This window comes from Triticum dicoccoides, chromosome 7B (assembly GCF_002162155.2).
Source record: "Triticum dicoccoides isolate Atlit2015 ecotype Zavitan chromosome 7B, WEW_v2.0, whole genome shotgun sequence".
Classification (NCBI taxonomy): Eukaryota; Viridiplantae; Streptophyta; class Magnoliopsida; order Poales; family Poaceae; genus Triticum; species Triticum dicoccoides.
In genome coordinates this window covers 272,643,628-272,659,673 of record NC_041393.1, presented here as the reverse complement: position 1 = coordinate 272,659,673, position 16,046 = coordinate 272,643,628, and the positions used below count along the sequence as shown (strand labels likewise).

The following is a 16,046-nucleotide window of genomic DNA, read 5'->3' as shown; positions in this document are numbered from 1 at the left end:
AGCTAGTCAAGTAGAGGCATACTAGTGACATTAAGTTTGTCTATGTATTCACACATGTATCATGTTTCCGATTAATACAATTCTAGCATGAATAATAAACATTTATCATGATATGAGGAAATAAATAATAACTTTATTATTGCCTCTAGGGCATATTTCCTTCAGTCTCCCACTTGCACTAGAGTCAATAATCTAGATTACACAGTAATGATTCTAACACCCATGGAGTCTTGGTGTTGATCATGTTTTGCTCGTGGAAGAGGCTTAGTCAACGGGTCTGTAACATTCAGATCCGTATGTATCTTGCAAATCTCTATGTCTCCCACCTGGACTTGGTCCCAGATGGAATTGAAGCGTCTCTTGATGTGTTTGGTCCTCTTGTGAAATCTGGATTCCTTTGCCAAGGCAATTGCACCCGTATTGTCACAGAAGATCTTCATTGGTCCTGATGCACTAGGTATGACACCTAGATCAGAAATGAACTCCTTCATCCACACTCCTTCATTTGCTGCTTCCGAAGCAGCTATGTACTCCGCTTCGCATGTAGATCCCGCCACGACGCTTTGTTTAGAACTGCACCAACTGACAGCTCCACCGTTCAATATAAACACATATCCGGTTTGCGATTTAGAATCGTCCGGATCAGTGTCAAAGCTTGCATCGACGTAACCATTTACGACTAGCTCTTTGTCACCTTCATAAACGAGAAACATATCCTTAGTCCTTTTCAGGTATTTCAGGATATTCTTGACCGATGTCCAGTGATCCACTCCTGGATTACTTTGGTACCTCCCTGCTAAACTTATTGCTAAGCATACATCAGGTCTAGTACACAACATTGCATACATGATAGAGCCTATGGCTGAAGCATAGGGAACATCTTTCATTTTCTCTTTATCTTCTGCTATGGTCGGGCATTGAGTCTGACTCAACTTCACACCTTGTAATATAGGAAAGAACCCTTTCTTTGCTTGATCCATTTTGAACTTTTTCAAAACTTTATCAAGGTATGTGCTTTGTGAAAGTCCAATTAAGCGTCTTGATCTATCTCTGTAGATCTTGATGCCCAATATGTAAGCAGCTTCACCGAGGTCTTTCATCGAAAAACTTTTATTCAAGTATCCCTTTATGCTATCCAGAAATTCTATATCATTTCCAATTAACAATATGCCATCTACATATAATATCAGAAATGCTACAGAGCTCCCACTCACTTTCTTGTAAATACAGGCTTCTCCAAAACTCTGTATAAAACCATATGCTTTAATCACACTATCAAAGCGTTTATTCCAACTCCGAGAGGCTTGCACCAGTCCATAAATGGATCGCTGGAGCTTGCACACTTTGTTAGCACCTTTTGGATCGACAAAACCTTCCGGTTGCATCATATACAACTCTTCTTCCAGAAATCCATTCAGGAATGCAGTTTTGACATCCATTTGCCAAATTTCATAATCATAAAATGCGGCAATTGCTAACATGATTCGGACAGACTTAAGCATCGCTACGGGTGAGAAAGTCTCATCGTAGTCAACCCCTTCAACTTGTCGAAAACCTTTCGCAACAAGTCGAGCTTTGTAGACAGTTACATTACCATCAGCGTCAGTCTTCTTCTTGAAGATCCATTTATTCTCGATGGCTTGCCGATCATTGGGCAAGTCAACCTAAGTCCATACTTTGTTCTCATACATGGATCCCATCTCAGATTTCATGGCCTCAAGCCATTTTGCGGAATCTGGGCTCATCATCGCTTCCTCATATTTCGTAGGTTCACCATGGTCAAGTAACATGATTTCTAGAGTAGGATTACCGTACCACTCTGGTGCAGATCTTACTCTAGTTGACCTACGAGGTTCGGCAGTAACTTGATCTGAAGTTTCATGATCAATATCATTAGTTTCCTCACTGATTGGTGTAGTTGTCACAGGAACCTGTTCTTGTGATGAACTACTTTCCAATAAGGGAGCAGGTACAGTTACCTCATCAAGTTCTACTTTCCTCCCACTCACTTCTTTCTAGAGAAACTCCTTCTCTAGAAAGGATCCGAATTTAGCAACAAAAATCTTGCCCTCAGATCTGTGATAGAAGGTGTACCCAATAGTCTCTTTTGGTTATACTATGAAGACACATTTCTCCGATTTGTGTTCGAGCTTATCTGGTTGAAGTTTCTTCACATAAGTGTCGCAGCCCCAAACTTTAAGAAACGACAACTTTGGTTTCTTGCCAAACCATAGTTCATAAGGCGTCGTCTCAACGGATTTTGATGGTGCCCTATTTAACGTGAATGCGACCGTCTCTAAAGCATAGCCCCAAAATGATAGTGGTAAATCAGTAAGAGACATCATAGATCGCACCATATCTAGTAAAGTACGATTACGATGTTCGGACGCACCATTTCGTTGTGGTGTTTCGGGTGGCATGGGTTGCGAAACTATTCTGCATTGCTTCAAATATAAACCAAACTCGTAACTCAAATATTCTCCTCCACGATCAGATTGTAGAAATTTTATTTTCTTGTTACGATGATTTTCCACTTCACTCTGAAATTCTTTGAACTTTTCAAATGTTTCAGACTTGTGTTTCATCAAGTAGATATACCCATATCTGCTCAAATCATCTGTGAAGGTGAGAAAATAACGATACCCGCCGCGAGCCTCAATATTCAATGGACCGCATACATCAGTATGTATGATTTCCAACAAATCAGTTGCTCGCTCCATAGTTTCGGAGAACAGCGTTTTAGTCATCTTGCCCATGAGGCACGGTTCGCAAGTACCAAGTGATTCGTAATCAAGTGATTCCAGAAGTCCATCAGTATGGAGTTTCTTCATGCGCTTTACACCAATATGACCCAAATGGCAGTGCCACAAATAAGTTGCACTATCATTATCAACTCTGCATCTTTTCGCTTCAACATTATGAATATGTGTATCACTACTATCGAGATTTAATAAAAATAGACCACTCTTCAAGGGTGCATGACCATAAAAGATATTACTCATATAAATAGAACAACCATTATTCTCAGATTTAAATGAATAACCGTCTCGCATCAAACAAGATCCAGATATAATGTTCATGCTTAACACTGGCACCAAATAACAATTATTCATGTCTAAAACTAATCCTGAAGGTAGATGTAGAGGTAGCGTGCCGACCGCGATCACATCGACTTTGGAACCATTTCCCACGCGCATCGTCACCTCGTCCTTAGCCAATCTTCGCTTAATCCATAGTCCCTGTTTCGAGTTGCAAATATTAGCAAAAGAACCAGTATCAAATACCCAGGTGCTACTGCGAGCATTAGTAAGGTACACATCAATACCATGTATATCACATATACCTTTGTTCACCTTGCCATCCTTCTTATCCGCCAAATACTTGGGGCAGTTCGGCTTCCAGTGTCTAGTCTGCTTGTAGTAGAAGCACTCAGTCTCAGGCTTAGGTCCAGATTTGGGTTTCTTCTCTTGAGCAGCAACTTGCTTATTGTTCTTCTTGAAATTCCCCTTCTTCTTCCCTTTACCCTTTTTCTTGAAATTGGTGGTCTTATTGACCATCAACACTTGATGCTCTTTCTTGATTTCTACCTCCGCAACCTTTAGCATTGCGAAGAGCTCAGGAATAGTCTTGTCCATCCCTTGCATATTATAGTTCATCACGAAACTCTTGTAGCTTGGTGGCAGTGATTGAAGAATTCTGTCAATGACACTATCATCAGGAAGATTAACTCCCATTTGAATCAAGTGATTATTATACCCATACATTTTGAGTATATGTTCACTGACAGAACTATTCTCCTCCATCTTACATCTATAGAACTTATTGGAGACTTCATATCTCTCAATCCGGGCATTTGCTTGAAATATTAACTTCAACTCCTGGAACATCTCATATGCTCCATGACGTTCAAAACGTCGTTGAAGTCCCGGTTCTAAGTCATAAAGCATGGCACACTGAACTATCGAGTAGTCATCAGCTTTGCTCTGCCAGACGTTCTTAACATCGTCAGTTGCATCTGCAGCAGGCCTGGCACCCAGCGGTGCTTCCAGGACATAATTCTTCTGTGCATCAATGAGGATAATCCTCAAGTTACGGACCCAGCCCGTGTAATTGCTACCATCATCTTTCAACTTAGCTTTCTCAAGGAACACATTAAAATTCAACGGAACAACATCACGAGCCATCTATCTACAACAAACATAGACAAATAAAATACTATCAGGTACTAAGTTTATGATAAATTTAAGTTAAATTAATCATATTACTAAAGAACTCCCACTTAGACAAACATCTCTCTAGTCATCTAAGTGATCACGTGATCCAAATCAACTAAACCATGTCCGATCATCACGTGAGATGGAGTAGTTTTCAATGGTGAACATCATTATGTTGATCATATCTACTATATGATTCACGTTTGACCTTTCGGTCTCCATGTTCCGAGGCCATATCTGTATATGCTAGGCTCGTCAAGTTTAACCTGAGTATTCCGCGTGTGCAACTGTTTTGCACCCGTTGTATTTAAACGTAGAGCCTATCACACCCGATCATCACGTGGTGTCTCAGCACGAAGAACTTTTGCAACGGTGCATACTCAGGGAGAACACTTCTTGATAATTAGTGAGAGATCATCTTAAAATGCTACCGTCAATCAAAGCAAGATAAGATGCATAAAGGATAAACATCACATGCAATCAATATAAGTGATATGATATGGCCATCATCATCTTGTGCTTGTGATCTCCATCTCCGAAGCACCATCGTGATCACCATCGTCACCGGCGCGACACCTTGATCTCCATTGTAGCATCGTTGTCATTACGCCATCTATTGCTTCTACGACTATCGCTACCGCTTAGTGATAAAGTAAAGCAATTACAAGGCGCTTGCATTTCATACAATAAAGCGACAACCATATGGCTCCTGCCAGTTGCCGATAACTCGGTTAAAAAACATGATCATCTCATACAACAAAATATAGCATCACGTCTTGACCATATCACATCACAACATGCCCTGCAAAAACAAGTTAGACGTCCTCTACTATGTTGTTGCAAATTTTACATGGCTGCTACGGGCTGAGCAAGAACCGTTCTTACCTACGCATCAAAACCACAACGATAGTTCATCAAATTAGTGTTGTTTTAACCTTCGCAAGGACCGGGCGTAGCCACACTCGGTTCAACTAAAGTTGGAGAAACAGACACCCGCCAGCCACCTGTGTGCAAAGCATGTCGGTAGAACCAGTCTCGCGTAAGCGTACGCGTAATGTCGGTCCGGGCCGCTTCATCCAACAATACCGCCGAACCAAAGTATGACATGCTGGTAAGCAGTATGACTTGTATCGCCCACAGATCACTTGTGTTCTACTCGTGCATATAACATCTACGCATAAAACCAGGCTCGGATGCCACTGTTGGGGAACGTAGTAATTTCAAAAAAAATTCCTACGCACACGCAAGATCATGGTGATGCATAGCAACGAGAGGGGAGAGTGTTATCCATGTACCTTCGTAGACCAAAAGCGGAAGCGTTAGAACAACGCAGTTGATGTAGTCATACGTCTTCACGGCCCGACCGATCAAGCACCGAAACTACGGCACCTCCTAGTTCTAGCACACGTTCAGCTCGATGATGATCCCCGTACTCCGATCCAGCAGAATGTTGGGGAAGAGTTACGTCAGCACGACGGCATGGTGATGATCTTGATGTTCTACCGTCGTAGGGCTTCGCCTAAGCACCACTACAATATTATCGAGGAGGACTATGGTGGAGGGGGGCACCGCACACGGCTAAGAGATCAAGAGATCAATTGTTGTGTCTAGAGGTGCCCCCTGCCCCCATATATAAAGGAGCAAGGGGGGAGGGGGCAGCCGGCCTAGGAGGGGACGCGCCAAGGGAGTCCTACTCCCACCGGGAGTAGGACTCCCTCCTTCCTTGTTAGAGTAGGAGAAGGGGGGAAGGGGAGGGAGAGAGAGGAAGGAAAGGGGGGGCGCCCCCTCTCCTTGTCCTATTCGGACTAGGGGGGAGGGGTGCGCGACCCAGCCCTTGCCTCCTCTCCTCTTCTCCACTAAGGCCCATGTAGGCCCATTAAGCCCCCCCGGGGGGGTTCCGGTAACCCCCGGTACTCTGGTAAAATCCCGATTTCACCCAGAACACTTCCGATATCCAAATATAGGCTTCTAATATATCAATCTTCATGTCTCAACCATTTCATGACTCCTCGTCATGTCAAATCACATCCGGGACTCCGAACAAACTTCGGTACATCAAAACTCATAAACTCATAATAAAACTGTCATTGAAACCTTAAGCGTGCGGACCCTACGGGTTCGAGAACTATGTAGACATGACCGAGAACCGTTTCCGGTCAATAACCAATAGCGGAACCTGGATGCTCATATTGGCTCCTACATATTCTACAAAGATCTTTATCGGTCAAACCGCATAACGACATACATTGTTCCCTTTGTCATCGGTATGTTACTTGCCCGAGATTCGATCGTCTGTATCCCACCTAGTTCAATCTCGTTACTGGCAAGTCTCTTTACTCGTTAGGTAATTCATCATTCCGTAACTAACTCATTAGTTACATTGCTTGCAAGGCTTATAGTGATGTGCATTACTGAGAGGGCCCAGAGATACCTCTCCGACAATCGGAGTGACAAAACCTAATCTCAAAATACGCCAACTCAACATGTACCTTTGGAGACACCTGTAGAGCTCCTTTATAATCACCCAGTTACGTTGTGACATTTGGTAGCACACAAAGTGTTCCTCCGGTAAACGGGAGTTGCATAATCTCATAGTTGTAGGAACTTGTATAAGTCATGAAGAAAGCAATAGCAACATAGTAAACGATCAAGTGCTAAGCTAACGGAATGGGTCTAGTCAATCACATCATTCTCCTAATGATGTGATCCCATTAATCAAATGACAACACATGTATATGGTTAGGAAACATAACCATCTTTGATTAATGAGCTAGTCAAGTAGAGGCATACTAGTGACATTAAGTTTGTCTATGTATTCACACATGTATCATGTTTCCGGTTAATACAATTCTAGCATGAATAATAAACATTTATCATGATATGAGGAAAAAAATAATAACTTTATTATTGCCTCTAGGGCATATTTCCTTCAATGCATAGCAACGAGAGGGGAGAGTGTTGTCCACGTACCCTCTTATACCGAAAGCGGAAGCGTTAGCACAACGCGGTTGATGTAGTCGTACGTCTTCACGATCCGACCGATCAAGTACCGAATGTACGGCACCTCCGATTTCAGCACATGTTTAGCTCGATGACGTCCCATGAACTCCGATCCAGCAGAGCTTTGCGGAAGAGTTCCGTCAGCACGACAGCGTGATGACGGTGTTGATGATGCTACCGACGCAGGGCTTCGCCTAAGCACCGCGACGATATTACCGAGGTGGAATATGGTGGAGGGGGGCACCACACACGGCTAAGAGATCAAGAGATCAATTGTTGTGTCTAGAGGTGCCCCCTGCCCCCGTATATAAAGGAGCAAGGGGGGTGGCGGCCGGCCTAGGAGGAGGGCGCGCCAAGTGTGGGGAGTCCTACTAGGACTCCCAAGTCCTAGTAGGATTCCCCTTACCTTTCCGGAGTAGGAGAGAAGGAAAGAGGGGGAGAGGGAGAAGTAAAAGGGGCTGCATCGCTTGTCCAATTCGGACCAGAGGGGGGGGGAGCGCCTCCTTCCTTTAGGCCTCTCTCCTCTATTCCCGTATGGCCCAATAAGGCCCAATACTTCTCCCGGTGAATTCCCGTAACTCCCCGGTACTCCAAAAATACTCGAATCACTCGGAACCTTTCTCATGTCCGAATATAGTCGTCCAATATATCGATCTTTATGTCTCAAGCATTTCGAAACTCCTCGTCATGTCCCCGATCTCATCAGGGACTCCGAACTACCTTCGGTACATCAAAACACATAAACTCATAATATAAATCATCACCGAACTTTAAGCATGCGGACCCTACGGGTTCGAGAACAATGTAGACATGAGCGAGACACGTCTCCGGTCAATAACCAATAGCGGAACCTGGATGCTCATATTGGCTCCCACATATTCTATGAAGATCTTTATCGGTCAAACCGCATAACAACATATGTTGTTCCCTTTGTCATCGCTATGTAATTGCCCGAGATTCGATCGTCGGTATCTCAATACCTAGTTCAATCTCGTTACCGGCTAGTCTCTTTACTTGTTACGTAATGCATCATCCCGCAACTAACTCATTAGCTACATTGCTTGCAAGGCTTATAGTGATGTGCATTACCGAGAGGGCCCAAAGATACCTCTCCGACAATCGGAGTGACAAATCCTAATCTCGAAATATGCCAACCCAACATGTACCTTCGGAGACACCTGTAGAGCTCCTTTATAATCACCTAGTTACGTTGTGACGTTTGGTAGCACACAAAGTGTTCCTCCGGTAAACGGGAGTTGCATAATCTCATAGTCATAGGAACTTGTATAAGTCATGAAGAAAGCAATAGCAACATACTAAACGATCAAGTGCTAAGCTAATGTAATGGGTCTAGTCAATCACATCATTCTCCTAATGATGTGATCCCGTTAATCAAATGACAACACATGTATATGGTTAGGAAACATAACCATCTTTGATTAATGAGCTAGTCAAGTAGAGGCATACTAGTGACATTAAGTTTGTCTATGTATTCACACATGTATCATGTTTCCGGTTAATACAATTCTAGCATGAATAATAAACATTTATCATGATATGAGGAAATAAATAATAACTTTATTATTGCCTCTAGGGCATATTTCCTTCAATGCATAGCAACGAGAGGGGAGAGTGTTGTCCACGTACCCTCTTATACCGAAAGTGGAAGCGTTAGCACAACGCGGTTGATGTAGTCGTACGTCTTCACGATCCGACCAATCAAGTACCGAATGTACGGCACCTCCGATTTCAGCACATGTTTAGCTCGATGATGTCCCACGAACTCCGATCCAGCAGAGCTTTGCGGAAGAGTTCCGTCAGCACGACAGCGTGATGACAGTGTTGATGATGCTACCGACGCAGGGCTTCGCCTAAGCACCGCGACGATATTACTGAGGTGGAATATGGTGGAGGGGGGCACCACACACGGCTAAGAGATTAAGAGATCAATTGTTGTGTCTAGAGGTGCCCCCTGCCCCCGTATATAAAGGAGCAAGGGGGGTGGCGGCCGGCCTAGGAGGAGGGCGCGCCAAGTGTGGGGAGTCCTACTAGGACTCCCAAGTCCTAGTAGGATTCCCCTTACCTTTCCGGAGTAGGAGAGAAGGAAAGAGGGGGAGAGGGAGAAGTAAAAGGGGTTGCACCGCTTGTCCAATTCGGACCAGAGGGGGGGCGCCTCCTTCCTTTAGGCCTCTCTCCTCTATTTCCGTATGGCCCAATAAGGCCCAATACTTCTCCCGGTGAATTCCCGTAACTCCCCGGTACTCCAAAAATACTCGAATCACTCGGAACCTTTCTCATGTCCGAATATAGTCGTCCAATATATCGATCTTTATGTCTCGACCATTTCGAAACTCCTCATCATGTCCCCGATCTCATCAGGGACTCCGAACTACCTTCGATACATCAAAACACATAAACTCATAATATAAATCGTCACCGAACTTTAAGCATGCGGACCCTACGGGTTCGAGAACAATGTAGACATGAGCGAGACACGTCTCCGGTCAATAACCAATAGCGGAAACTGGATGCTCATATTGGCTCCCACATATTCTATGAAGATCTTTATCGGTCAAACCGCATAACAACATACGTTGTTCCCTTTGTCATCGCTATGTAATTGCCCGAGATTCGATCGTCGGTATCTCAATACCTAGTTCAATCTCGTTACCGGCTAGTCTCTTTACTCGTTACGTAATGCATCATCCCGCAACTAACTCATTAGCTACATTGCTTGCAAGGCTTATAGTGATGTGCATTACCTAGAGGGCCCAAAGACACCTCTCCGACAATCGGAGTGACAAATCCTAATCTCGAAATATGCCAACCCAACATGTACCTTCGGAGACACCTGTAGATCTCCTTTATAATCACCCAGTTACGTTGTGACGTTTGGTAGCACACAAAGTGTTCCTCCGGTAAACGGGAGTTGCATAATCTCATAGTCATAGGAACATGTATAAGTCATGAAGAAAGCAATAGCAACATACTAAACGATCAAGTGCTAAGCTAATGTAATGGGTCTCAATCACATCATTCTCTAATGATGTGATCCCGTTAATCAAATGACAACTCATGTCTATAGCTAGGAAACTTAACCATCTTTGATTCAACGAGCTAGTCAAGTAGAGGCATACTAGTGACACTATGTTTGTCTATGTATTCACACATGTATTATGTTTCCGGTTTATACAATTCTAGCATGAATAGTAAACATTTATCATGAAATAAGGAAATAAATAATAACTTTATTATTGCCTCTAGCGCATATTTCCTTCATGCTCAGTACTACCTTTGGCAGCAAAAGCGACGGACATTCTTTTTGCTCCAGGGCATTGGGAGAACAAGCCACTTCTTTCATATACAAAATAACCCTTCTTTCCAATATCGAAAAATTGCTCATATTAGCAGAGAAAAAACATCAAGGCTCATCATCTTGCACGCCTAGCTTTAAAAGTACAGAACAAATCTGTACTATTTCGTTGCTTATGTATTGATGCAATGTTTTTTCAATCAGAGAAACTCTCTCTGTAACCAGCGTGCCTCCTTTCACGCTTGTGTCTGTAAAATGCACTTAAGATAATAAAATCTTTGTGTTAAAAACAGAAAAAACGAGATAATACTACCTACTACTTTCTTTCATTCCAAAATATAGTGCGCCCGCGCTTTTCGAGGTTCAACTTTGACCATAAATTTAACCAACAAGACCGACTGTGGTGGGAGAAAAAAATATATAATTGAAAACTTCTTTTGAATACGAATTCACTGGTATAACTTTTGTTTCCACCGCAATCGGTCTCGTTGGTTAAATTTATGGTCAAAGTTAAAGCACGGGAATAGAGGAAGCACTATATCTTGGAACGAAGGAAGTACTCCTCCTACTACTTTTAGACTAGCCACAATGGGTAGTAACATAAACTAGTAACATGTTACTAGTCTATGTTACTACCTTTATAGTGGGGAGTAACATATGTGTGATAACATGCAACACTTCGTTTATTAGGCTATAGACTTATCTTGCCTTGATATGTGGGATGTTACTCATACTACTAGTAACTAGCTATGTTACCACAACATCCCTAGGCAAAACAAATGATGTGATGAGTAATTAATGAGGAAAGAGGAGCATGTGGTAACACAACTAGTTACTGTAACATCACACATACCAAGACAAGATGAGTCTACAACCTAATAAATAAAGTGTTGCATAACACCACACATATGTTACTCCCCATTATAGCATGTTAGCGCATCTCCAGCCGTTGAGCCCCCTAGGAGGCATTTTTTTGCCTCCTGGGGGGCTGCCGGCGAGAACTTTGGCCTGGGGGCGGGAATTTTCCCACTCGTTGCGCCCCCAGGAGGCAAGAAGCTAGGGCCGACGAGGACGAGCTGGTGCTGGTGATCAGCGGACGAGGGAGGAGAAGGACCGGGCTCCTCGCCGGCATGCACCTCCCCTGCCTGGCCGCCGCGCCCCGCCCTGGTTGCCCGCCCCAGGCCGCGTGCGCCCCTAGCCGCCATGCCCCCTGGCCACCGCGCGCGCCCCGCCCCGCCGTGCTCGCCCCGCATGACCGCGCCGTCGCCTAGGCCGCGCCCTCCCGCGCCCAGGCCTCATCGGCAACGCGTCCGTGCCCAGGCCGCGCCCAGGCCTCGCCGACCGCGCGTCCGCGCCCGCTCGCCGGCCGCGTGTCCGCGCCCAGCCTCCCGAGGACTCGGTGCCCCGTCATGGCCTTGCCTCCGTGGACGACGGCGGGCGCGACAGCGGAGGAGAACGTGGAGACGGCGGAGAGGGGCGGCACGCTGCAGGTCGGAGGCGGGGCCGGAGAACCTGACGGAGTCGAGGCGGGAGTAGAGGGTGGGAAGGTGGCGGAAGCGGCGAGCGAGCATGAGCCCCGCCCCGGCCATGCGCGCCGTGTGCGGTAGGTGTGAAAGGAAAGGGTGGGGAGAGAGGAGAGAGAAAAGAGAGAAATGGGAGGAGAGAGGAGAGAGAGGGGAGGGAGAGAGGCTGACAGTGGGCCTGTGCATGCAAAAGGCAACTGCCGGCATCCCCGGCTGGCCTTCGGGATCCTGGGTTTGGGGTGAGAGAGTCGGCCATAATTTTGTCCAAATTCGACGATAATTGAGATCGTGGGCATGAGTGGATATTTTTTTGGCCGCCAGCGATGAAAAAGTGCTCTTTGGGGGCTTCCTTGGCGCTAGTGCAGATGCTCGGTGACTGCCGAAGTTAACCACACGACACCACTCGGGCGAAGGCACGCTGCAAGTCCTCGTCGCCGCCCTCCGGTTTTGTATATACACAAATCCACCTCCATCCATCTCCTCGAGACCTACGAATCGCTGATCCCGACCATGGACGCTAACTGGCGGCCCACCCAAGGGTCGGACCCCGCCGCGGCCGCCGCCGGCGTTGACCCGAACGCCCCGCCCGCCGCCGGAGGTGATTGGCGCGCCCAGCTCCAGCCCGAGGCGCGCAGCAGGATCGTCAATAAGATGTAGGGACTCTTCTAATTGATTTGATTTACTTTCCTCTCCCTCTCCCTATAATTGATTTGGTTTGATTCGATCCTTCCTCCGCCTTCCGTTTCAGTAGAAACAAAGAGGAATTTCCTGCGTGTGTTTTCGGGTCAGTTTTGTCATCGATCCATCTGATAGCTTTTATCTAGCCATATCCATAGCGGCACCAACAGATTCGTCGTCGATCTACACACAAGCTCCCAGTTTCTGCGCCGTCAAATTCCCCGCTGTGGGAATTAACTAATCAACTTGTACTACGCCTGCTTTGAATTCATCTTATTTACTTCATTAACTAGAATTATATCTCAACAATTACACACGTTTATTCACCAAGAAGTGCTAGTTTGTCATGCTACCGAGTATCACAACGTGTGATTACCTAGGGTAAACCATTCTATTACTACTACTGCTCCGGGATGCAATTTTGTTCTGTTCTGAAACTAGAGTTTCTCGTTCCTTTCCCAAGGATAATATGCACATGATCACAAGTCATGACTAAATCAACCCCGAAATTACGCTTGCTTATAGAAATATGGTTGAGAATTGGAGATCTACCTTGCCTGCTCTGCCTACTCGTTCCACTTTGTGATGCAACACATTTTATCTACACGACACTTTAAAAGCAAATGCATCCCCCAAATTTATTCACATTTTTACGTCATGTCTGTAGAATGGAAACTCTCAAGAAGCATCTGCCAGTATCTGTGCCAGAGGGACTGAACGAACTTCAAAAAATCGCTGTGCGATTCGAAGAGAAGATCTATACTGCAGCAACCAATCAGGTAATTCAACCTATCTTCACAACTTCTCGGAGCAGAGCACGCATTAGTTATGGGTTTTTTCTTTTAGTAGTCAACAATAGTAGAGCAGACCTGTCCACAATTGGTGTAATTTTTGTTTACATCATGTCTGAGTGCCTTTAGCAGCCCCCCCCGCCCCCCAGTGAGACCTTGTGTGGCTTTTTAGCTTCCTGATTTTTCTCATGCTTGGGATTAAGCCCGTTAGTTCTGTGCTGCCGGGACTTGAATTGGGGCCATGGGTGTGCCAAGGTCCACACTCAAACCATCTGGAGCACATCCCAGTTATTTTAGCATTTCACACTTAGTATGTATGTAAGTTAATAAGCCACTATGTTTTGAATGCTAGTTACATAATGATAGACAAAACGCTGATCATGATCTTATCATCGATCACATGTTGAATCTTGTAGTATCGTGTACCTTGAGTGTCTTCAGTTAGTTACTCTTCCAATCCATGTTTCTAGGCTACTAGCGGTTGGGGCGCGCCCGTGGCGTGCTGCCAGGTTGAGCGCCCCCCTTCCACGTTATTGCATGGTTCTGACTTGAAAACTAACACGAGTACACAACAGTGGAAACAGGAGATAAGAGATCAGCCTTAGGAGTCATAGATATTATTGATATGTCCTTATAGTTTACATCACCTACGACACAAATGACAGTGGTTCAAAGGCAACGCGCGCAGCACAAAAGCGGAGGCACAATCAATCAACTTCATGGGAGCCAACGTTCAGCTGATCTTCGTCGTCTGGACCACCAGCTGCTCCCTCATCTCTCTCCTGCATGAGGGCCTCTATCTGGGCAGACCTCATGCTATCTTAGGTCTTGGGGAGGAGAAACAGCAGGCTTAGCCCCATGCCGACCGCTTCCGTGAACGACGTGCCGCTGCTCGCTGCTTTCCATCCTGCTGCACGTACTCAACAATGCAATGACAGACAAAATTTCTCAAAGATTGAGCGAACAGAGGCTAGTTGTAATGAGAATTATGAAACTGAAACCACCAATGAGCACACATACCTGAGTCCGTTGACGCGGCCTCGGTCTTGTTGGTGGTGACATCCTCCTGTCAGCTGCCGCCTTTCTTGCCGAGCTCGTCATAGAATGAGATGCCAATAATTAAGATGCACTCCAATTTCCTCATCGCTGTAGTGATGACAAGAGAAAGTAGTCTGAGAACCATTCCAATGCTGCTCGAGAAGCATAACTAAAGTACTAAACATGTCATACAGAAAGCAAAGCTTCGAAAGAACTGCAGTCCCACCTGAGAAACAAGCAGATCTGCTATAGTAGAGAGGGACACGAGGACGTCGTCGAGGCCGAGAAGCTCAGCATCTTCTCCTGTCCGTACCAGGGGCTGCCTCCGCCGCCTTGTATGGTGCCTAGTATGTTGAGAGAAGCATGAAGCTTATTTCTGCCACATAGCTCAAACTGAATAATAATGAATCTATATAGCTGCCATACTCTTCAGAATTCAGAATTTAAGTACTCATTGTTAAATTAATGTCAAAATCAAACAAGGAGAAAATCATCGACAAACCAGCAGTATATTCTTCTAAGTACCAGACCGTGCATAAATCTTATTGCAGAGCAAAATACTAAAATATTAATACAAAATGATCAAGGAAATGCTGAACATAAGTGAAAAAGAAACAAGTTTACCACCAACCTAAGCATGTTTGATGCATGCTTACCAAGACAGAAACATGCCAATAAAAGAGACCCCACATTGTTTTACCTGTAGCCTTACAGGACATATGGCCGCCATGTCAACCTGCAACACAACAATTGTCAACCAAAGAAGAAGAAAACAATGCGAAGATTTAGTTAAATAGTCAAACCTCCTTTGACTGGAAGGTAATAGAATACTTCTCAAGTCCCAAGTGATTTCAGAAAACTGTCGAGTGGAGTTTCAACCACAAGCGTTCCCATAAGAATAGATGTTAGAACAGAAAGCAAATCAAGCCAGAAAGTATATTTAGAGTCTCCAACTATGCAAGCTCACTATTTAAAATTGGTGGCTTCCGCGATTGGAATCGAGCGTGGTTAGACATTTGGGGTGCCTAGTGCCTGGTCCAAGTCTGACCAGGACTGCTAGGGAACTCCCAAGGCCTGGTGATTATTGATGAGGATCAAGAGTTGGAAATATATCCATCACTAAAATAGCCAAACGGTTTCCTCCCATGAAGTAGTAGCTCATTGAGAATTTGTTTAAAAATTATGTAAAGCAAACTCTATATAATACTGTCAATTAAAGACCTGCATACCAGTAGGGAGATAGACAAGCAAAAGAAGCTTACAAGAGAAAATAACACTTGCCTCTGGTCTTTCCATATTTAGTCATGCTTTAGAACTGGTAAATAAGTGTTGCATCCCATTATCTTACCAATTGCAACAACATTAAATATCTGCAAAAGCACCAAAGACTGAAATTAACAGATGGGTCTATGTTACTGAAACTCAATATCATCTTAGGAAAATAATTACCAGTGCCCGCTGCTCAAGCAATTGGCATGATATAATTAGG

General features: G+C 44.8%; 1 protein-coding gene across 1 annotated transcript in view; it reads left to right on the top strand.

Moving 5' to 3' along the window:
- Positions 1 to 12,434: 12,434 nt before the first annotated feature.
- Positions 12,435 to 16,046, top strand: part of LOC119336236 (mediator of RNA polymerase II transcription subunit 15a-like) — a 16,129-nt gene continuing 12,517 nt past the window's right edge. The window contains exons 1-2 of the mRNA XM_037608239.1: positions 12,435 to 12,703; positions 13,396 to 13,507. Coding sequence (XP_037464136.1) covers positions 12,561 to 12,703; positions 13,396 to 13,507 — 255 coding nt within the window. The 5' untranslated portion in view covers positions 12,435 to 12,560. The remainder of the gene's footprint in view (positions 12,704 to 13,395; positions 13,508 to 16,046) is intronic.